General features: G+C 37.1%; 2 protein-coding genes and 1 long non-coding RNA gene across 4 annotated transcripts in view; 1 reads left to right on the top strand and 2 right to left on the bottom strand.

Moving 5' to 3' along the window:
- Window positions 1–3,259: 3,259 nt before the first annotated feature.
- LOC139030229 (uncharacterized) lies at window positions 3,260–5,320 on the bottom strand. The gene is made up of 2 exons (XR_011482522.1): window positions 4,303–5,320; window positions 3,260–4,106 (listed from the first exon to the last, which is right to left on the bottom strand). It is a non-coding gene; the product is annotated as an uncharacterized lncRNA (long non-coding RNA).
- Window positions 5,321–5,376: 56 nt separating this feature from the next.
- LAMTOR3 (late endosomal/lysosomal adaptor, MAPK and MTOR activator 3) lies at window positions 5,377–16,921 on the top strand. The gene is made up of 7 exons (XM_020884232.2): window positions 5,377–5,486; window positions 5,797–5,842; window positions 8,723–8,757; window positions 11,011–11,069; window positions 12,578–12,711; window positions 14,115–14,178; window positions 15,916–16,921. The coding sequence occupies exons 2-7, from the start codon at window positions 5,834–5,836 to the stop codon at window positions 15,987–15,989; spliced, it is 375 nt and encodes a 124-aa protein (XP_020739891.1). The 5' UTR covers window positions 5,377–5,486; window positions 5,797–5,833; the 3' UTR covers window positions 15,990–16,921.
- A 3,913-nt stretch (window positions 16,922–20,834) lies between these two features.
- The window catches only part of DAPP1 (dual adaptor of phosphotyrosine and 3-phosphoinositides 1), a 55,315-nt gene continuing 52,510 nt past the window's right edge, over window positions 20,835–23,639 (bottom strand). Inside the window, exon 9 of one of the 2 annotated variants that reach the window (XM_070452169.1) lies at window positions 20,835–22,395. In XM_070452169.1, the coding sequence (XP_070308270.1) occupies window positions 22,339–22,395 (57 nt within the window). In that variant the 3' untranslated portion in view covers window positions 20,835–22,338. Of the gene's footprint in view, window positions 22,576–23,639 lie in introns of both variants that reach the window. The other variant, XM_020884231.2, reaches the window with a different exon arrangement.

Genomic DNA, 23,639 nt, shown 5'->3' with positions numbered 1-23,639 from the left:
GGATTTGTTCTTATCATGTTTTATATTCTTACTATGACTTTTCTTTCATTCATTCAACTAGTCAACAAACAAACGTATGAATATTTGCTATGACCCAGGAAGTAATGTGGGAAATAATCACTGAACAAGACAAAAATCCTCATGAAGTTTACATCTAGCAAGGGAAATAAATGTCAAGTAAATAACTGCTTATGATAAATGCTACAAAGAAAATTACAAGGTACAATGAAAGCATGTATCTAGAAAACTTTACTCTGGGAGGTTAGGGAAGTTTGCTCTGAGAAAGTGAGTTGAAGCTGAAACCCATAAGATGAGATAAGTCAGAGTGAGGTGAATGCTAGATAAGTATTTCAGGCAGAGTGTGTAAGTCGATAAGGTCATAGCAACTTTACAGAAGTGAAAACAAACTTGTAAGATTATGATATGGGGAGCAAGACCAAGTTAGAGAATTCAGGGCCAAATCCCATGAGGTCATATATATATATATATATGTATATATATATATATAAAAGAAAGTGAAGTCGCTCAGTTGTGTCGACTCTTTGCAACCCCATGGACTGTAGCCTACCAGGTTCCTCTGTCCTTGGAATTTTCCGGGCAAGAGTACTGGAGTGGATTGCTATTTCCTTCTCCAGGGGATCTTCCCAACCCAGGGATTGAACCTGGTTCTCCTGCATTGCAGGCAGATGCTTTACCATCTGAGCTACCAGAGCAACTATATATATATATATATATATATATATGAGGATGTGTGTTCAAAGAAAATCTTTGAGACTTTTTTTTTTCTCTTTGAGACTTCTAATGAAGGAGTTAATCTGATGAGATTTGCGTTTTTAAAATAACATTTTAGTTGCTGTGCAAAGACTGGAGGGCAAAAATTAATGTAGGAATGATAGGAAGTATTGTCAGGGAGAGATGACGATGGCTTGCACCAGAGTAGAAATAGATATAGTGATTGATTTTGAGATAGGATGTAGAATCAAGAGAATTATTTGATTGATTAGATTTGGGATAAATGGAGGCAGCAATTAAAAAACTTTGTAAAAATCTGGCTGTGAACAGAAGTAGAGAAAAAGGGTGGTAGCTGGAAGAAGATGTGGTTTCTAAGAAGGCTTTTATTTTTTCAATTACTATTTATTACATGAAGACTTACTATTACATGATCGACCTTACTAATTCTTTGTATTCTGATGGAAAGGGGCAAGTATAAAGTGAAAGAATAAAGATAGAGAAAAAGAAGAAGAATAGCATTAAGCACTTGATAGTCCAGAGGATGTTGGAGCCATTGCAAAGATGGAATGATTACTTTAGCTATGTGACACCACCAGCATTCTTTCAGAAAGGAATATACAGAGGATGAGTACAAAAGCAGATTTGTAGCATTAGTGGCTCAGTATTATGGCTTGTATTTTCTTAATGAAATAAGCAATTTATGTAAAATTGGGGAATGGAAAGGATGATAAGCAGATGCTTAGAATGAAGACAGTTTGAAGGAATCATTCTCACTGAGTCAGCTGACTAGTGAAAAGGAGGATTTCTGTGGCTACCACACTATTGACAGAATTTACAGTCCGTTAAATGTTGTCTATTTTTTCCAGCTTAACTCAGCAGCCTTGGCATAGACATGGAGAGTACACTTATTTAGTTCATCCAAATTTGAGGTTATGTCAGGCAGGAAAGATGGCAGGGGTGTCTAAGATGTTGACAAGTGAGTAATTTCAGTATTAGATGGAAGCCAGAGATCAAGGGAATTAGTGATTTCTGAAGTGAGTGGTGTGTGATAACAATGGATGATAGTAGAGAAGAAGAGAAAGTAATTGTATAGATCTTAAATTGTATTTTCCACGGACCAAATTCCAAACCACAGGCAGAATCAAAATTTATAAGACATTTTACAACTTGGCCAGTGTAAGTTATAAAATTTTCATTTTTGTATGTTGGAGAATCGGCAAGCCTCTCCTTCCCATTTGAGTTTGCATACCAGCTAAAATTTTTACACAGACAGTGGAACCAGCCTTAATTCAGATGACTGTTTATTTTCTGATAGGAAACCAGAATTTTTTTAAAAATTGAAATTAAACAAAAATTTTTTTTAAGCTGTCTTCAACAGCTGAGAGAAATTTACGCTAAAGAGAAGCAGAAACAAAGGCTCTGATATAACAAAGTCAGAGCATGTGTATGTTTGTTAACTATATAATGTACTATTATGCAAAACAGCAAATTTGTATAATGAGATAAAAATTTTATGTGCATAGGCACGCATACAATGTCTTTCTTTCGGAACCTCAGCAATCATCTGTTACATCCCACTTTGGAGAACTGACACATCGTGCTGATAATCTTTTAGGACAGTAAATATTTCCCTTAGTCCTGGACCAACAGCAGTGTTACTGGTGGGTAAATGCAAACAGATCAGTCTGAGTACATAAGGAACTCTACTGACGTGCCATAATTTAGAAACCACCATGCTTGGAAATTAAAAATCTTCCTAGGTATTTCAATTTGCAGACATTAGTGGTAGTATCTGGTATCTGAAGATCTTGGAAAGCTGTGCTCTCCCTTCTTGCCACTCAAGAGGAAGAAAGAAATCAGCAATGTTTTCCAGGTCAACTACTATGTAATAATGTCATTAAGATGGATGATTTTGTTAAAATGAAAAGTAATGCTTCCAGAAATTAGAAGTCTTGCTAGAGTTCATATTTTTATTTGCCTCCAAACTTAGGGGCAAATGGAGGGGAGAAATGGGGGGGAAATGAGAAATGAGTTTTAGTCAGGGTCAAGACTCATGACTTCTCATAATCACTTTCATTCTACAAATGTTGAATGCGTACCTACAGAGTGCAAGAAACAGGCATTGTAAGAAACTGAAAAAAAAATTGAAACCATGACCCCTCCTATGGTCTCACTGGGTAAGCAAATTAAAGCTATGACACATAATTATGCACAAATAAATGTCAGTTATTCTTGGTAATATATAGGAGCATTCAAGAGAATGTGATGGATGAGAAGGTGTTATAAGGAAACAAGATTTAAATAGCTAAGGTAGAAAATGAAGGGGTTTAGAACATGCCACCCTGAAATATGCCACAGCAAATACATGAAAGACTCTCTGACCTCCCACCTTCACTTAAAGGTTTGTCGTAAAACTTCCCATGAGAAATGTGCCCTCCTTCTAGCAGGAAGAGAAGAACATTCTTATCACCAGAGATGGGACTGACACTGAAATGGACCTGTATAAACAAACCTACTAAAATAACCCTTATTTTCCATTAGTTTATTCCATATGTTTAATAGTCACCATCATACAATTTACTGCTCTTAGCCTAAGCCCCTTGTTTTGTCTCATCCTCACAGTTTATTGTTCTTTGTGTAAAATGACATATAAATTTTCGGGCCTAACGAAGTTTTGGATCTTCATTTCTTCTGAAGACTCTCATGTACATGTAAAAATAGTAAATGAATTTGTATGTTTTGCTCCTGTCAATCTGTCTGTTAATTTCATTGTTAGCCCCAGCCACAAAATCTAATAAGGCATAAGGAAGTTTTTCCTCTCCTACAGGGAAAATAAACATTTCAAATTCAGGAACCTCCACAACTGCCTGGGATAATGAGTCATTTTGATGGAAGGGTGAGATAATCAATTTGGCTGAAAAACAGGATTCACATTAGATCGCATTTGCAAGTAAAATAAAATGATTAAAGACTATGTCAACTATTGTCTGCAATGGTATGTCACTAAAGATTTGTTTGGTCAGCGGTAACGTACAGTGTTTTAGAAAGGTTTAACTGGGCTTCCTTAAGTGTCTATTGATATAGTCTTTCTGAATACACTAAAGGTTGAATGAAGAGCTGAAAAAAATATAGACGTAAAAAATCTTTGTTAAGTGAGAAAAGGACATGAGAAAGGAAAGAGCAAACATGATACCTGACAGAATCATGGAACCAAAAAGGACAAAGATCAGCAAACAGTTTACTGGAGTTTTTAGTACCTTTGAGTTAGAACTGACAGAGGTATGTAGAAATATACAATATCCAACAAGCAGCTGAAAATGTGAACCTCGAACTCACAGGAAAGGTGCAGATTTAGGAATCACATTCTCAGGATACTGTGGAAAGAAAAACAGCAGAAGAATCAGACCTTTAAGAGTGAGGAGACTGGGTGAGTAAAATAAGTGCAGTGTTCTAGAGGCTAAGAAATCAAAGGAAGGAAAAGAAAGTGGTATTCAATGATGTCAGTTGCTATGGAACTGTCAAGTTCTCTTATAATGACAAAGATCATGACAAAGGTGCTTTGTAACTTACCATTTCATCCTCCTAAGGGTAACTAGCAAATTAGTATCTTTCCACCACACCTTGGTCTGTAGCTGGTTCCTTTTGCACTTCTATTTTCAAGGATCCCTTGGATTTCAAGGAGCTCAAACCAGTCAATCCTAAAGGAAATCAACCCTGAATTTTCATTGGAAAGGTTGACGCTGTTGCTGAAGCTCCAATATTTGGCCACCTGATGCGAAGGTGACTTATTAGAAAAGACTCTGATGCTGGGAAAGACTGAAAGCAGGAGGAGAAGGCGACGACAGAGGATAAGATAGACAAGAGTTTGAGCAAGTTCTGGGAATTGGTGAAGGACAGGGAAGCCTGGCGTGCTGCAGTCCATGGGGTCGCAAAAACTGGGACAAGACTGAGCAATTGAACTGAACTTGGTGATCTGTGGAAGAGAAGTTCCCCGAGACCTCATTCTCCTACCACTTACTGTAGGTTTTCCTTCAACGTGCAAACAAGCAATGCACCAAATAAAAAATTATAGACAGTCCTTAAAAGTACGGTCTTCTGAATCAAGAGCCAATAAAAGAAGGTTGCTCCATGTCTGCATATGTAGAAGCTTGATGTACACACATTAATGAGATCTCCAGAAAGCTCAAGGATCCTTGATTCAATCCAGACAAGTCACAGTCCGAGGGTAGCTCGCATGGGAAAGCCGAAAGATTATTAAATTACGATCAGAGACCGACGGACCTGGGGCTTCTCACCACGGGCAATCTGGAGCTTGCTGTTCAGTATGTAACACCACTCCCTTTAAATTTATTCATCTACAAGAAGAGGTTTTAAGATAACGGGCCCTTAAAAAAAAAAATGAAATTTATGCACCTTCCACAAACAAATACGTTTTCTTGCTTGCGTATTCTGGGAATCTTTAGGGTTCCGCGATCTCAAAGCAATCTCTATTCAGAGGTCCAGGACAGCCGGAACTCCGCACAGAAGCAAAAAGCACCCGCGGGGCGTGAGCCGGGGCTGATTGCGCAAATGCGCGCTCCCTTGTCGAAGTACCTCCCCGGAAATCTCGCGTCACCTAGCGTCGGAGTCTTGGGAAGTGCTTCCGGGAGCACAGAAGAGGTCACAAATCATGTGACTGCGGCTTTTAGAGGAACCTGTCCCAAAAGTTGTCCCTGAAGTGACAGTTCAGAGAACCAGGCAGCCCAGAAACCCAGGTAACTGCAGCCACTTTGCCCGGTGGCTTAGGCCGCAAGTGGTGCGGGCGGTGAAACGGAAGAAAAGACGCCGCTTTCGCCTCCTGGTTGAGCTCGGATTTGGGGGGTTAGAGGGTGGAGTGGGCTGTCAGGCATCTCGGTTACCCGCCTGAGTATTTGGGAACTCCGACTCTAATCAGCCTCCCTGGCTGGAGCCCTGGAGCCGTGGATCCTTGCCTGACCCAGCGGAGAGCTGACATTGCTTATTAGGTTGGGGGGTGGGGAGGGAGAGAAGTATTGAGGGGAGAGTCACCTGGAGTTTCTCTTTCAGGCGTGGAGATTGATCCTGCGGGAGAAAGGGGTTCATCATGGCGGATGTGAGTTAACACCCCCACATAACAGGAAGGGGAGAGTGGAGAGCAGGTTGAGACTCCTGGGTGGGGAGCAGTAGCGCTTCCCAAACAGAAACCCGTTTCGTCTTACCGCCTCCCTCCAGTTACTCTGTCTAGGATCTGAAGTCAGAGACTAAAGCAGTGATTTTCGGGGCCCTGAGTTTCTGCCTGGAATGGGGGTAGAAGCCACTAAAGGTGCCTGAGGTTGAGACAGTTTTATTTTTCCCACGCCCCAGTTCTGTGGGCATAAGACAGGTTCTGCATATTTACCATTTCAGTTTCTAAATGATGGTTTGCTGCTCTGAATCTTTTTCCAATTATGTCTCTTTGGTTCACTGTAGCAATTTCAGATGATTTATAACCATTGCCTTTTTAACACAGCAATACAACCAAAATTCTACATTTAGGAAACTTAATTGTACTAGTTTCTGAAAACAACAGGGAATTAATATTATTAATATTTGTTTATATTTTACATGCTGTTATATTTTTACATAGTGTTATTTTGCTTATATTGGAGAAGGAAATGGCAACCCGCTCCAGTATTCTTGCCTGAAAAATTCCATGGGTGGGGGAGCCTGATAGGCTACAGTCCATGGGGTCACAAAGAGTCAGACACGACTGAGCGACTTCACTTTCTTCCTATAGTTCCTTTTGGAGAAGCAAATGGCAACCCACTCGAGTGTTCTTGCCTGGAGAACCCCATGAACAGAGGAACCTGGTGGGCTGCAGTCTGTGGGGTTGCAGAGAGTCAGACACAACTAAGCAACTAACACACGCACATTTTGCTTACATACATGCTAAATATTCTTTGGAACATTGAACGTATACTCATTTAATTATTACAATAACTTTCATGAGATATGCACTGTTATTTTTATCACTGTGTTAATAGATGATGCTAAGTCACAGAAGGATCAAGTAACTTCCTCAGATTACACAGCTAGTTTGTTGCTGAGTCAGGATACCAACCGAGGCAGACTCCAGAATCCATGCTCTTAACTACACTAAATGATTATTCAACAGTATGAATCTGATTTTTCTTTTAGGTTGCAGGATTATGTGTTTCAACATTTAGCAATTTTTTATGTCTTTTTCCCTCCATTTTTGGATGTCTTCCAGTATATTTTTGAGGCCTTATTCTCCAGGCATAATCAAATCACTAAATTCTTTTGAGCATCTCGCTTGAAAAGATTGTTCTAATAAGGGCTGTGGTAGAAATAAAGATAACTAAGGTATAATTTCTCCCCTTAAGGATTTTTAAAGGTTAAAAAAAAAAGTACAGTAGGCAAGTGATCATAGATATGCATACATTATTGCATGAAAATTCAGAGAAGAGAGGGATTACATCAGTTTGTCTTTATCAGGGAAGCCTGTTTGGAGTATTTGGTGGTTGAGATTAGCTCTAATTGATGAGTAGCAATTTTTTTTAAGTAAGATCCAGAGGGTATTACTATTAATAGTTGGAATGAAAGCACTAGCAAAGTTAAAGATAGGAAACAGAAAGATGTGTGTTGCAGAGCTGTGAACAGTCCATTTCATCTGGGGCTGAGGAAATGTATGAGGGAGTGGTAGGAAGCAGGACTATAAAATGAGTTGTAGACCATCCATATTGTAGAGAGCCTCAGATATCTACAGGATTTGTGCATAATTCGGTGAACAGTGGAGAGCCATTCAAACATTGGTTCTTGATCTTGGCTGCATGGGGAATCCTCTGGGGAGCATTTCCAATACAGGCGTCAGAGTTCTTTTTATACTCTGCTGGTGTTTTCCATAGCCGGGGTTGAGCGTCACTGCAACTGTCCATTTAGAGAAGGAGAATTATATGATTATTAGCATTGTGTAGAAATGTGTGAGATAGAAGTGGTAGACTGTCATAAGGAGGCTGGTATAAGTCATAAGTATTAAAATGAACCTAAATTGTAATGTCATCTGAAAAGGAGAGAAGAACATCAGTTTAAAAATACTTGACTTCACAAATGGTTTTTAAAGTGACACATATGAGTTTAGGGTTATTATATTACCTTAAATTTCAAAGCTAAGTAACAGGGAATAGTGGTGCCATTAGTGGACACAGGAAGAGATTGGGGAAATCTAGATTTTGGATGAAAAACGATGAGCTGAGTTTTGTGATTTTGTGTTTAAGATGAAAGCAAAGGTAAGCTGGTGGTGATACCATGAAATAAAATGAGCATTCAGGTTTGGAGAGTAGTAGGAATTAGAGCGTCAAAACAATGTGTATCTGATTTGTCTATGTAGAGCTCATGATTGCTACCTGGATTGTCAGTGAGATTCCCCAGATGAGAGAGTGTAATGAGACTAAGTAGTCTTCTATTTTTTTTTTAAGTTATAATTATGTTCCATGCTGAATACTTGACACACATTGTCATTTGTCTTTAGTCATGTAAGAAAACCGAGTTTCGCGAAGTTAGTCAACTTACCTCAGATCTAAAAAGTGTGGATGTGGAAAAATATAATATATTCTCAAGTGAACTCAAAGTTAGCAACAAGATGTACAGTAGTATGAGAAGTATGATCTAATATTATAGCTAATATTTATTTGTGTTTCTGCTGCTGGATATGCTAATCAGTTGACATGAGTGTTCTCAATAAACTTTAGTAACAGTCTTATAATGTAGGTTCTTTAATTATGCTTACTCAACACATAATGAAACTGAGGCTTAGAGAAAAAAATTAGTTGTTGCAAGTTACTCCACTCCTTAAAGCATCAAAAGCAAAATGAGAAAGCATAAGCAAGAATGGTTGTGAATGAATACTTAAGGTACCTGAGATGTGGATAGGACAGTGTCTAGAGAACCAGTTCCAGGCATATTATTATAATATAATTTTTATACTCTCTTTCAGGATCTAAAACGATTCCTGTATAAAAAATTACCAAGGTAAAAAATAACTCATTTGTTATTAAATAAATTCTGCTTAACGTGTTGGTTTTGTTTAGTATTTTGTTTCTGTTTATCTTAGACTAATATTATGTTATGCTGTTATTTAGCACTTTCAAATACCTAACATAATCTTAGGTAGCACAAGTGATGCAGTTTGAGTTTGCAGATAAACAACATGAACCCCAGAGAAATTATATGACTTGTCTAAATTAAATAGCTAGTGAATGTGAAGGGCTGGAACCCAGTTTCTTGCCACTTTAGAGTTCTTTCATAGCAGTTTACTGGATTAAAAAACCTAAGAACTTGCCTTTATTTTTAATACTGCTTTTAAGACCTAATTGCTGCATCTGCATGGGGATATACAGTATAGTGATTCACAGGTTTTTGCAATGCAGGAGACCCAAGTTCAATCCCTGGGTCAGAAAGTTCCTTTGGAGAAGGAAATGCCTACCCACTCCGTGGCTACAGTCCATGGAGTCACAGAAAGTTGGATACACTACCACGTTTTGAGTAGGCAATATATTTATAAAGTTCAAGATTCAAAAGTTAATTGAAGGACACAGAGTGAGGAGCTTCTTATCCCTGTCCTCCAGTCACACAATCCCTGTCTCAGAGACACCCACTGTTACCTTCAGAGATATTTTATGCACCTGCACATTAAGTTAATAGTAATACTCCTCATTCCTAAGCTAAAATATTAAGTTAATACTTCTCTTTCTTAAGCTAGTAACAATCATCGATTTATTCGGGGATATAGTAGGAACAGCAAACGTTGCAGTTTGCAGATATTTTAAGATACAGGCATGCCTCAGAGAGATTGTGGGTTTGGTTCCAGACCACTGCAGTAAAGTGAATATTGAGATAAAGTGAGTCACAATTTTTTTTGTTTCCTGTTGCATATAAAAGTTATGTTTACACTCTATTGTAGTTTGTTAAGTGTGTAATAACATGGTGTCTTAAAAAACAATGTACATTGTTAGGTAAAAAATACTTTATTGCTAAAAAGTGCTAACCATCATCTGAGCCTTTAATGAGTCTTAATGGTTTGGCTGGTGGAGGATCTTGCCTCAGTAATGATGGCTGCTGACCAGTCTGGGAAGTGGTTGCTAAAGACTGGGGTGACTGTGGCAACGTCTCTTGCAATAGCAGGCGGATTCTTCCACCATGTGGAAGCCCGGTGTAAATGATGATGATTTGAATCTTTCCCCATTATAATTTTTAACATTTTGGGGCTCTAGGAATTCTCACTAATAATTTCATATATAAATTGCAGGGACAAATTATGTTATTCTCAGTGTATACAGATGACAACATTGATTAATTCATATTTTTGAATAGTAATTGTGTACCAGCCGCCCTCCACTTTGCATGCATCATTGTATTAAATTTCACAGTAGTCAAAGGCTCAGCAGTAAAGAATCTGCCTGCAATGCAGGAGACCCTGGGTCAGGAGGATCCCCTGGAGGAGGGCATGGCAACCCCCTCCAGTATTCCTGCCTGGAGAATCCCATGGACAGAGGAGCCTGGCGGGCTACAATCCATGGGATCACAGAGAGGTAAACACGCCTGAAACGACTTACACACACAAATGAGTACAAGTATCCCCGTTTTCATATCAACTGAGGCTTAGCGAGGTTTTGTCACTGACGCAAGGTAGCATAAACAGTAAGCAGCAGAGCCTGAACAGGAACCCAGGCCTGTCTGACTTCAGAGCTGTGGTCTTGACCATTCTGTTTACTTCTTGTGCAGGCGTGGTTGAAAGGGTTGCCCCGTGACCTCCATTCTTTCTGTCCTGTTCTCTCAGCTTACAGTGATCTCCCCACTCCACTTTTTTTATCACCATAACGTCTCAGCTGAGGTACCACTTCCTCCGGGAAGCTTTCCCTGACCCACCTATCTGAATCTACCCCTCCTTTTATAAGCTCTCGTAGCCTCACACACCTCTTAATGGCAGTTCTCACAGGTGTAGTTTTACATTTGTGTGAGGTAATCTGAATGATAGCCACTCTCCTTTTAGATTGTAAGTTGTGTGAAGGCAGCAACTGGGTCTCTTTTTGCTTCCTATGGTGGAAGAGTTTTGCAAACATGTTATAGGAGCTTATGTCAGCTTATAAGTGATAAACTTATGTCAGCTTATGTCAGGAGCTTATGTCATGGTTTTTCAGAAATATACATGAGAATTATCATTATGATTTTGAAGGTACATATTTTGAGACAATGTTTTATAATATATTAACTTTTTCTTTCTAGTGTTGAGGGGCTCCATGCTATTGTTGTGTCAGATAGAGATGGAGTGCCTGTCATTAAAGGTAAAATGCCGCAATTACATGTCAGTGCCATGTTTGCTTTTGAATAAAAATATATTTATATCTGAGTAATACAGAAAGCAAGCAAAAAATAACCCATTTCAATACATTAAGGACATAGTCTTAGTTTGGAAGAAAATGTTTGATTTTGTGTGTTGAAGGTTAGGTTGGAATCTTAACTTATTATATATCAACTACATCATGGTAGCATGCAGAGTGTAAGCAAGGATTATGGAAGGCCCAGTTTCCCATTAAAGACATTTTATGTATAATATAAATGATTAGTAAATCTGAGTGATGAGAATGAGCATATATGCAGCTAGACATATTATACCCACGGACTCCCCCAGCATATATTTTTCATCAATGTTGCTGGTGGTTTTAGGATAGCCAGCCATACATTTGAATTAACATAAATTTATTGTTTTGTTTACTCTTTCTTGTTCTTCCTTATTGGAAATAAGATTTTGAAAAACTTTTAACCTCACAGTTACTTTAGTTAACCAGAATCTAGCAAGAATTTTTGCCTAAAGAAAAGTTGGCTAACCTAAAAAAAAAAGGAAAGAAAAGATTTCCTTTTGCCTAAGGTTTAGCTCTTTTTTTTTTAAAGTATGTGTGATATGACAGAAAGGTTAAATAACGTTCTGCATATTTTGTTTACAATATATTCTCCACCTGGGGTTATCATATATGTCAGATAATTTCAGACTTTAGAATTCAACCAAAGTTTAGAAATTAGCTCATGTAGTTCTTTCATTTTATTAATGAAAATGGTCAGATGCAAAGAGTACATTGTCAGCTCCAAGTTGCTCATGAGTCAGTGACAAGATAGTCATAGAACCCATCATCTTCTGATATGTGATCCAGTGTGCTTCCTAACCCAGCACAGAACATAGGTTGCCATGGGCAAATCACTTCCTTTTCTCAGTCCCATAATGAGGACTTTGAACAAAATAATCTCAGATTTTCCAGCTCCAGTGTTCTTTTTGAGGATCTCTGTGTTTAAAACCTTAAGCTCAGCACATATGGTACAACCAGCTCCACCTAGCCCTTTCAGTGAGTGTAAAAAACTTAGGTCAGTGGTCAGGTGTAGAATTATCATCATCTACAAATCATGTTTCTGTGGGTTTTGTAATAGCAAAGGTTTTTGAAGCTTTTTTTCAGTATTCTCACTTTGCTCCTAGTTAATCAGAATATTCAATTTATTAATTGTGCTGATAATCATGACCTGTTTTAAGTTAGATATTAAGAAAATAGAAACATTTAGTATTCATTTGAAATTTTTTGAAAAATTGTGAGAACCAACATTTATTCCCTTAGTTGTGATTACTCAACTTCTGATTGAATGGTTTTTCTTACCTAAGTTGACGAGACCCAATTAGTGTTATGAACTTCAGTGCTGTGAAGCGTAACTCTTGTGCTGGCTTTTTTCCCTACAAGTTTGTTATTTTTTTAATCTCTTCCCATTGTATATCCTGCATAATTTTTACTTAAATCACTTATATTTCCAGTGGCCAATGATAACGCTCCAGAGCATGCTTTGAGACCTGGTTTCTTATCAACTTTTGCCCTTGCAACAGACCAAGGGAGCAAACTCGGACTTTCAAAAAATAAAAGTATCATCTGTTACTATAACACCTACCAGGTTGGTTCATAATTATCAAATGGTTTGCTGATGATTTCAACTATTAGTATCTCTTCTGTATAGAATAGTTTGTTTTTATAATTCTAAATTTTGGTTTCCAAAGTGATGGAATTTTAACACCTTAACCTTCAAATTGGTTATGTTAAACTGTAGTGATTTTTTTTCACATTTTACTTCAGGAATTAATTAATATGAATAATTAGATTAAAAGATTAAATAGTAAAATATATGTTATCCTGAAAAGGGTAAGTCAGGTCACTGTTATTAATACCTCCAGTAGATGGTGCCCTTAGCGTATTTAACAGCTGTGATTTCTCAAATGACGCACTGTTGTTGTTGTGACAGATACAGGATTTTCCTTAAAGTCAAGTGATAGTTATTTGTTATTGCTACTAATCCCATCATTTGGCTTGAAATATACAAATATATAAAATAAATGAGGTTATTATTTGTGGGAAAGAAATTAGTTGCTACAGATCTCTTGATCTCCAGCTGTATTTTCTTTAGAATAAATCAGTAACTTGTTCACAGTAGTAAAGAATCTGCCTGCCAATGCAGGAGACACAAGAGACACTGTTTCGATCCCGGGGTCCAGAAGATCCCCTGGAGTAGGACATGGCAACCCACTCCAGCACTGAGCAACTGAGCACGCACTGCTTCAGAGCAGTGTTTCCCAGGGTGTAAGTCATCCACCACCAGTGATACATATTGATATTTTTTATTTTAAAAGTTATATTTTTATAAAATATATAAATATATATTATATACACAATATGTATTTATAAAATATGTAAATATATACCTATGTGATACTTGTATTTTAACAGTTATATATTTATAAAATATAAAATTTAAAAGTTACATATTTTAAATGTTACATAGTGTCCATTAGGCAGAAGATAACTAGCTCATCTAACCTTTAATTTAGTCGGTAAAGGTTAGGTTTAAGCTACATTTTTTAAAAAGATAGCTGATTTAAAGTTAACTTAAATGTAAATTAATTTAAATTACAGTGGCACAGAGGAGGCAAAAGATTGTGACGTTATAACCACTTGAATGACTGAGAAATAATGCCTTTAGCTCCTTAATTATCAAATATTTATTGAGCCCTACTATGTAATTGACACTCTGCAGGGCTTTAGAAGATAAAAAAGATGAGGAAGACACAGCCCCACCTTAGAAACTTTCCAGGCTAAGTGGTAGTAATGTCTCTAAGAGATAATTAGTACGTCTGTTTTACGGAAATAATTATTTTCAGCTCTTTCACCTTTCATGACGTAATACCATGATGTCAAGCTAGTATCTTACACATTTAAAGTTTTTAGAAAGATTAAGATATTTGATTTGATTCTACCGCCTTTTCACTATACAACAGTATACTTTAGATTTTGTTCTCTTTTTAGGTGGTTCAATTCAATCGTTTGCCTTTGGTAGTGAGTTTCATAGCCAGCAGCAGTGCTAATACAGGTATGTTTTAATTACCTTAAATACAGCTTTTAATCTTTATAATACCGGATCTGAACAGTCCAATATGATAAAAATACAGATTCAGAGTAAGAAAACCTTAATGCATGGCCCAGCTCTACCATCTATTCCTTGTTTTCTGGAAATAAAACTTCTCTGAATTGTATATATACATATCTGTATAATGGCGCTAAGAACTGCTTTCTTGATCTTGATCTTGTGCTATTATTTTTTAGTTCAGATGAGATGATGTATAGGTAAGTGATCATTTAAGATAGAAAGGAAAATTAAATGTTATTTTCACCTCTTTAGTACAGTATCTTGTTCACATTACAACAGTTTCAGAAAGCAAAAAAAAAAACCAGAGAATATAACCAAACAAAACATAAAAATGATCATGGATGAATTCAGTTCCATAAGGACGAATCTATAAAATCTTGAACAATAGTGGGCAAAGTAAATGTGTTTGGGAATATAAAGAGTGTGACTAGGATGAATATACTCAATTCTTTTTCAAAGTGGAAGAATTTGAGGACAGACACTTGGAAGCGGTACTTTCTAGAGAGCATTGTAAGATCTCATTATATCCAGTGGTCTTCACTGGATATTTTTGTGTAAAATCGTAACAGTATTCAGTATTCAGTTGAATTACAATTTTTTTACTCTGTTTTAGTTTAGATGGAATTTTTTAAAGGTCTGTCTCCAGATTTCACCACTGTTAGAACTGCTTCTCTCTCCTTTTCTGTTTTTTTCTTTCCAAGATATTTGAGCCAGTTTTGTTTCCAACTGTGTCACTGAAGCCTATATTTAGATTGCTCAAAGATTTAATGAACTGTTGGGTGTCTTTCATTTCTAAATGTTTTCAAGCCATAAAATATTGTATGTGAAGACTCTTTGTAAATTGTATAGGATAGTAGTGATGTCGGTATTTTAAATATGTTAAACCTCAGTTGTGGTAAATCACTATCATACTATAAAATCATCAGTTGTTATAAATTATGATAATCTCCAGAATTGTATTAGTAGTAGAACATTTAGTAGAGCATTTAATAGAACAGTAGAACATTAGTAGTAGAACATTTCCTTGTGAATCCCAGGTGCTTTGAATGCTGTGTGAGACAGGAATATCTTTAGTTGAGCAAAAAACAAGCAGTATTGAAGATATATAGCCTTCTACCCTAGGAAACTAACAAGCTGGATGTACTGATTACTAGATTAGCTTGCTTCTTTCCGTGTGTGTTTTATACTCCTATGAGGCATCTTTAAAACTTTTTTGCCTTTGAAATATCCATTTGTGCCTTAGCTTTACTGAATTTATATAATAAGTATCTGATTATTCCTTTGCTATCTACCTATCTTTTGATAAAGTTCATTAAAATTGTCTCAGGAAAAAAGTCTTTTTGTTTTTTTTAGTAAAAATCATGTGTATTATTCCTGAATTGGTGCAAATTTTGAAATGAGGTTTAAATGAATTAAAGTTTTTCATAAAACTCCAGCAAAATTATAGCACATATATAATTCACTTTACATCTTCTAATACATATAAATAGTTTTATTTACATTAATAATAGATGATGAAAGTAAACTTCATCATAAGTGTGGGTTTTCAATTGTTTTGTTCAGAATTACAGTATTTTAAGTGTAGTTATAGAGAATGAACTCTGTCTCATATACTTTTTAGTATACAAATTTTGATAAACATTTTTCTAATGTTCAAATTTCTTAATCTCTTTGCTTTAGGACTAATTGTCAGCCTGGAAAAGGAACTTGCTCCATTATTTGAAGAATTGAGACAAGTTGTAGAAGTTTCTTAATCTGGAATTTTCTTCATCATATCAGACACAATATCAATCCAGCAATCTTTAGGCCACAGCGACACTTGTATCCATGTACTCAAGGACCCCTTTATCCACCTTACTCTAGAAAAAGAGCCTTACAGATAGAATTTATGGACAGGTTGATGGTTATTGTTTTTTTGTGTAGGGCTGTTTCTTATTTAGTGCGATATGGGGATACCACAGAAATGGTTCAGTCTATCACAGCTCCTGTGGAGTTAGTCCAGTCACCAAATATGCATGAGATCCTATTTGGTGGCTCAGAATCAAAATGATACTTTGATCCCCTTGAGCCATGAAGTGCTCCCTTTTATACCATATGCCAGGCCTGCAGAATGAGGCAGACTCTTTTTATTGTGAATAATGAGGACATATTTTTCTTCATATTATTTTCTTTGCATTGAGCGTGAGGAAGATAAAGTGGCTTAGGAAAAGTGAATAAAACCAGTACAATCACTAACTTCGGTTTGTATATATTATTGTGCACTATAGGTGAGTCTTACTAATTTGTTTCTTCTCAGAGGGTGCTGCTCTTTAATGGAAATGAAGATGACAGCTAATGGTTTTTTTCTTCCACTCTGCTTTCTATAACCAATCAGTGTTTTTTTAATGTTTGTTTATTCTTTGTAAAATTTATGTGTGATTCATTATTGAACTCTGTTTCCAGGATTGGTATGTATGTACACATGGTAGTATACCCCTTTTTCATTACATGAGGATAAATAAAATAGTATTTTTAAAGGTACAGTTTGAGCACTATATAGGTTTTTCCCCCCAGACTGTTTTCAAGTGTTTAAACTCTGTAATTTAATTCACTCCTTCAACCACATACATGTTTCTTGTCTAGTTTGGAGACTGTTTTACCTAATATAAGTTGTCAGTTGGAAAATAAACCTCATCCAGGAGCCTAATTTAATCTCTGTGTAATTGGTATCACAGTTCTAGCATGTGCTTTTCATTTTTAGGAATGCAGTCCATCATTCAAGGCTTTAATTTCCTCCTGGGTTCTTTGACAGAGTTCATCACTGGTACTTGGCATTGAGTAGCAAATGTGTGCTGTCCACTAGAAGTGCCACACTGCAGAATTCTAAGGAGCACAAGTGTACATCATATTTCTGTGCTCCAAAGATGCATTTTACATGGCACAAGAGTGAATGCGGTCCCTCATGTTGTGCGGTGAGATTGGCTGGGCGCTGGGCCTGCCTCCTTCCTTCTTCCTCCCTCCTTCCCTTCTTCCTTCCATTCTCCTCCCATCCTCTACAAATAAGAGACTAAATTGTGGTACCTGTCGTTAAAGAACGTACAGCTCAGTAAATGAAACAGGCATAGGAAGTGTTGCGATGAAGCTGTGTACAGGATGCTATAGAAAACACAGTATGAGGCATTAAAATTTAACAAGGACAACAGTCTTTACAAAGGAATAAGGACAAGAGAAATGTTTTACCTGCAACAAGCTATAAACAGTTGTTACAACCTAATGAAGCATTAGACATATCAATAAAAATCTAGAATTCCCATTATCCCGATTTGTATTTAATAGTGTCCAGGAAGTTTTTGCCAGTGCAGTGATGCATGAAACAAGAAAGTCTTTTATAAATGAGGTGACCAAAACTGTGATTTTATCTATATGTTATATATTTTATACACACACACACATACACACACACACACACACACACACACACACACACAATGTGCATACATACATACCCCCCAGGAGAGAGAACTAATAAATGGAGATACTTAACCTTTGCATAGTGAATAGTACTACCATTAAAATTTCCATTTTAAGAGGTATAATAGATAAATTATTCTATAGTTCATCTGGAAGGTAAAACACTTAAGGAATTTTTGAAAAGGTAATATAAAACTAGATTATTTTTAAAGATAGTATAAACCTACATCAGATGTATGACTAGACAGATCAGTAGAACAGAATAACCCAGAAACAGACTTTAGTACATACATATAAGACATAAAAAATTGTAAAGATGACATCATAAGTCAATGGGGAAAGATTCAAAAAGCACAGACATTTTTTATTCCCCACTGATGGAAATGTGAATTATTATGCCGTTTTAAATCGGACAATTTGGCAATCTATATCAAGCTCAAATGCACATTGTATTAAGATTCTCCAGAGAAACAGAACCCACGGGCACAAAATGTTTAATTTGGGCACCCCATAACTGGTGAAGTTGACACAAAAGCCCCCAATTCCACTTTTAGATATTTGTGTTGCCAGCCCATATGGACATGTGAGAAGTACATAATTACAAGTATATTCATTGCAATTTAGTAATATTAAAGGTTAGAAACAGCTGAAGTATCTATCAAATAAGGTGACTTTTTTTTTTTTAAACACTGTCAGTTTATACCTGCTGTTCTTGGTGCAATCATTAGTGCTCCTTTCAACTCTCAAGTGTCCCACTTGATTGGTTAGAGAAATTTCAGCATTGGCTCAATGGAAAAAAAGAATGAAGACATTAGTTACTGAGATGGAATGACCTCCTAAACATAATATTCAATGAAAAATAGTGTTCAGTGAAACTGTGCAATGCTGCAATTTATGTATAGGAAGAAAAAATACGTGTGCATGTTGATACTTGCTTGTATTGATATGATGGTGTCCGTGGAGATACACAGAGTGGGATGTCATTGATAACCTCCCTGGAGTGGAACTGGGTACTTGGGGAACAGAGATCCCAGAAATGACCCTTTTCACTGTAAATTTTATTGCACTTCTTAGATTTTTATTCAAAAATAATAAAATACTTTAGCAAATAATAACAATCTATAATAAAATGATGATGAGGTACTTGGGAAAGGAAGCTGTATCACTCAGGGTTCACCAAAAAAACAACCAGTAGGATATATATGAACTAGATTAATTTCAAGGAGCTGGTTACCCTAGTTTGGAAATTGGCAAAACTCAAATCTGTAGGACAGGCCAGAAAGCTGGAAAATCTCAGGCAGGAGCTGAGCCCGCCATCTAAAGGGGGAATTTTTTCTGTGTGGAAACCCCAGTTTTGCTCTTAAGGTCTTTCAACTGCTTGAATGAGACCCATCCATGTTATGGAGGATAACCTCTTTAATATAAATTCAGGGGACTGTAGATGTTATTAAGCATATTCATACCAACATTGAGATGAATTCTTCCTCAAGAAGGCTCTGGTCTCTTTTCCTTGGCAGTCCACTGCTGTTCTGTTTGTTAGTACATGACAAGTTACGGAAGTTGAGAGTCAAGGGTATAAAAAACATATACTATGTCTATTTAATTTTTAAAAATATTTTATCTATTTTTTTGGCTGCACTGGGTCTTAGGTGCAACCCACGGAATCGTCCATCTTAGTTGCGGCATGTAGGATCTAGTTCCCTGATCAGGGATTGAACCTGGGCCGCTTGCACTGGGCGCTCAGTGTCTTAGCCACTGGACCATCAGGGAAGTCCCAAGTCTATTGAATTTAATTTAAAAAATAGGATTGTGATAGTTGTGTTTTTTTCCTTCAGTTTTCAACTAACTTAACTACATTTTACAAAATTCCAGTGATCATAAAAAAAAAAAAAAAATCTGGCCCTTTTCCACAGCTAATTTAAGAAACTCCTGAATCCGTGGTAAGCAGTGTGTAAGGCTGGATGTGGCTGGAAAGACAGGCAGAAGTACAGGTTTGCTGCAGCTGACCTGAAGTAGCAGGGGAGGAAGGGGCAGAATTTATATTCACCCTGTAATAATTCTCTTGCTCCTTCCTGAAGTCGACAGTGTAACTCCCTAAGCTGCACTCCCAGCGTGAGTGAGAGGAGAGGATCAGAGCCCAGTCGTGGGTGCCACCTGGGGATGGATGGGAGGACTCTGAGCGCTAAGTGTTCTGCCCAGCGGCCCTGGAATAAGGGCAGGTTTCCCTGGAGGCAGTTACAGCCATTCCCATCGTTGAGGGGGCCTTCCCTCATCCAGAGGCAACAGTGCTGCGTGGGGCGAGGTTTTCCCCGGAGGAATTCTGAGAACAACTGCTGATCCTTCGGCCTGGTCTTAAGGTACTTCCTTCACAACGAGCTCGTACTGTTCGTGACAGAGCTTGACACAGACAGCCATAATCTCAAACAACCCCACTTGTCTGCCATTGGCACAAAACATCCTCCCTTGTTTGAGGCCCTTTTCCTGATGTCTCTCAGGAGGTGAAATCACAACCACTTTCCAGGGTTGTTGAGAGCAGGTAAAGCGTCTGGGGTAGGACATAGCATGTGTTAGACTGCCCTTTTTATGTCAAAAACTTCCCAAAGAATGATTTCCTCCATGCTGAATCCAAAAGGAAATCGATCCTGAATATTCATTGGAAGGACTGATGCTAAAGCTAAAGCTCTAATAATTTGAACACCTGATGCAAAGAGCTGACTCTTTGGAAAAGACCCTGATGCTGGGAAAAATTGAGGACAGGAGGAGGGGACCACAGAGGATGAGATGGTTGGATGGCATCACCGACTCAGTGGACAGGAGTTTGAGCAAGCTCCTGAAGATGGTGAGGTACAGGGAAGCCTGACGTGCTGCAGTCCATGGGGTCTCAAACAATCAGACAAGACTTAGTGACTAAACAAGAACAATCATCCTGCTAAAGGACACCCCATCATCTAGCTTTGCCTCACTCTCAGCATGTATCATGTTTACTTTTATGCATTATTATGCATGTATTTCTTATCTAGCCCATATTCAACTAAAAACTCCTTGAGGACAGGAACTATTTCTTCAACTCTGAATCCTTCAATCCTTAGTAACTCATAGTGTAACCAAAGTGGATTCTTCATTGCTATTTATGATATTAATCAACTGTATTTCTTTTAAATTAGATACTAAAAACACTTTAATAGCAAAATATTACAGACACAGCAAAATCATGCTCTTTTTGATACAACCGAAGGATATAAATAAACAACATATTTTACAAAACATAGAAACAATGCTACCTACACAAACACCTCTGGATCTAAAAAAAACAAAACATGAAACTACATCTGGGTGAACATTTATATCTAACTTCTTACTTTGCAAACTTGACACAATACATTTTAACTTGACATTTGCTTTATCTCATATGATACAAACATTACAAAATACATTAAAAACCTTGTTGAAACATATAAAATGTATTTTTGAGCCTTAGATGTTCAAATAACAAGAAATGTATTCAATCAACAAAGCTGCCCTTTGGACTGCAAGAGCAATGTCATAATATAGCTTTGCCCCACAACATTTTTATTTGGTTTCTTCCTACACTTTCGGACTCCCTTCAAACTTCAGCCTATTAAAGCATTATTAATGAAGATTCTAGAAGGAGTTAGAATCTACTTAGGAGCTCGGGATGATGGTATCTTATCTCCCAATCTCAACCCCCTTAACCTGGCTTGAAAATGCTGTGTAATGAACACATCATTACACTCCGTGTGTGGATTAGTGTTGCTCCCTCAGTAGGCAAAAGAAGTTGCCCTTGAATAAGGCGTAGGATGCTCCTTGCAGTGCAGGATACATCGTATTCTCTTGGGCCAGTACCTACCACTCACATTTTGGAAGGCATTGTTACAAAACACTTTCCTTGAGAAGTCTCTTTCAGGCTGTTTGAGAAGAGTGGGATGAAGATAACTTAGTGCTTACAAGTCCTCTCTTATTGTTACAATAATAATTATCATGATGATTATTATTAAACTAAGAATTACCTATGACTTTCTCACTCTTCCTCTATTTGCTTTTTCATTCTTTATAAAATTTCCCCCAAAATGACTAAAAGAGGTGATTTTTTTAAGATTGTACCTCCTGTTATCTTTATCATTCTGCCTCATAGCCCACAGGAGATTTAGTTCTCACAGGTTTATCATTAGAAGGGAAGACAGGACCCAGTAGATATCTGAGCTGTTTACAAAGAGAAAATAAATATTACAAATATTTTCCATTTGTGTTTTGGAAATTGCTTTGTTTTTTGTATAAATGAGGGAAAAATTAAACAAAACAAAACACTGCCCTCCCACCAATCTTGGACGTTTGCTATTCCAATATACCTTCTGAAGAAGCAGTCTTAAGCTTCAGGCTACATATATAGCCATTTCCCTCCTGGTTAATAGCGCAATCTGGAACTCAGATGAGCTGACTATGTTGCAGAGTGGGACTAATGTCAACCAGCTTGGGGACAACAATGAGAGAATACAGAACCATCTCCTACTGTGTGTTCTAAGACCCAGCATGCCTGGTTGCAGTGGTCTGTCCGTTCCCATCAGAACGAGGATGCTTCAGTATTCTCAGGGAGATGGAAGGATCCTGAAGGGCAGGGCAGCAGTTTTCCACGAGTCAGCAAATGTGGTGTCTTCTGAATGGTCCAAATCTGCATCTGCTTTTGATTTGTTTCTACAGAAAAACCCTCAGTCAGTTTTCATGTGAAGTGTGCCGTGGATCCCAGCAATGGGAGCATTCCACCCTGCTCCTGAGTCAGGGTCTCCCTCACCAAGGGAGATCCATCTATTGAAAGATGAATGACCGAGATCGGACTGTGCCATCCCCTTGATCGAGCTGTTTTCTTATTTGAGACTGTAAGAAAGCACACCCACCTGTATGGACTATTGAGCAACTTTAAGATAACAAACTTTGACTTTTAACAAATATTAAATATGAAATCCTGACTGGTAAGAAAACTATGCAACAACAAGTAATTATCATGTCCCCACTTCCCCAAGTTTTATTCTTGCTTTCTGTTTTTTTCTCAGGAGAAATACTATAAAGTGGTTGCTAAAACATGCACAAATTGGGAACTGGCCTAGCACTTTTAGTAATAGCAACACTATTTAATGAATCAAAATGAAGATATAAATCTAAATTTATTGATATGGAAAAATGTTCATGATACATTAACTGAAGTAAGCAGATAAAGAACACTACAGAATGATTAAATTTTTTTTAAATGTTTATATGCAAAGGGAGAAATCTGAAATATTCATTTGCTGTTTTTACTTTAAATTTTCTACAATGATTATGTGTCACTTTCAAAGTTATGAAACAAACAATAAAAAATAATTCATATTCAAGCAAAGACTTCATATGGCAAAGTATTTCTCCACTGAATACCAAATACATTGGAACTATCTCAAAAGGAGGGCTATAGTTCTTTGGATCTAAAACTGAAAAGACAACCAAAAGCAAAAATCCCAGTATTTAGAAAGGACTATTTAGTAAGATTCTAAATATAAACTAATTTCCTTTTGAAAATTGGAGATTACTGTCTATAGCTGAAAACATCAAGGGATTCAAAAGATGGTATTTATATAAAATTTGAGAAAGCTTTGACAAGTTCTTGGTTAACAACTCACTAACTTGCAAACACACACATGCACAAAAATTGCATGAGACTAGTATGTTTTTAGAAGCACTTTGTCTTCCTCCCGGGAGGTATATGGAAAGTAGATAAATTAAAATACTTTTGTCCTTGACCTGCACAAAGTAATGATTATACAGGACACTAAGCTAAGTCTTTCTGGCAAGTCCACCTTCTCTGACAATATAAAAGGACTTTTTACCATAGAGTTATATCAGTGTTCCTCTATCTGTCCTTCTGGTACCACACATCCTCCTCCAGGCCGACTTAGACCACCCACACA

The sequence above is a fragment of the Odocoileus virginianus genome, chromosome 21, assembly GCF_023699985.2.
Source record: "Odocoileus virginianus isolate 20LAN1187 ecotype Illinois chromosome 21, Ovbor_1.2, whole genome shotgun sequence".
Lineage (NCBI taxonomy): Eukaryota > Metazoa > Chordata > Mammalia > Artiodactyla > Cervidae > Odocoileus > Odocoileus virginianus.
Note: the sequence above shows the minus strand (reverse complement) of the source record. Positions and strands in the feature narration are given on the sequence as shown.

What these genes read in the sequence shown, in the direction of transcription:
- LAMTOR3 (XM_020884232.2), top strand. An exon ending in TGGAGTGCCTGTCATTAAAG is followed by an intron (nt 11,070 to 12,577) that starts GTAAAATGCCGC and finishes TTATATTTCCAG; the next exon opens with TGGCCAATGATAACGCTCCA. An exon ending in GTTACTATAACACCTACCAG is followed by an intron (nt 12,712 to 14,114) that starts GTTGGTTCATAA and finishes TTCTCTTTTTAG; the next exon opens with GTGGTTCAATTCAATCGTTT.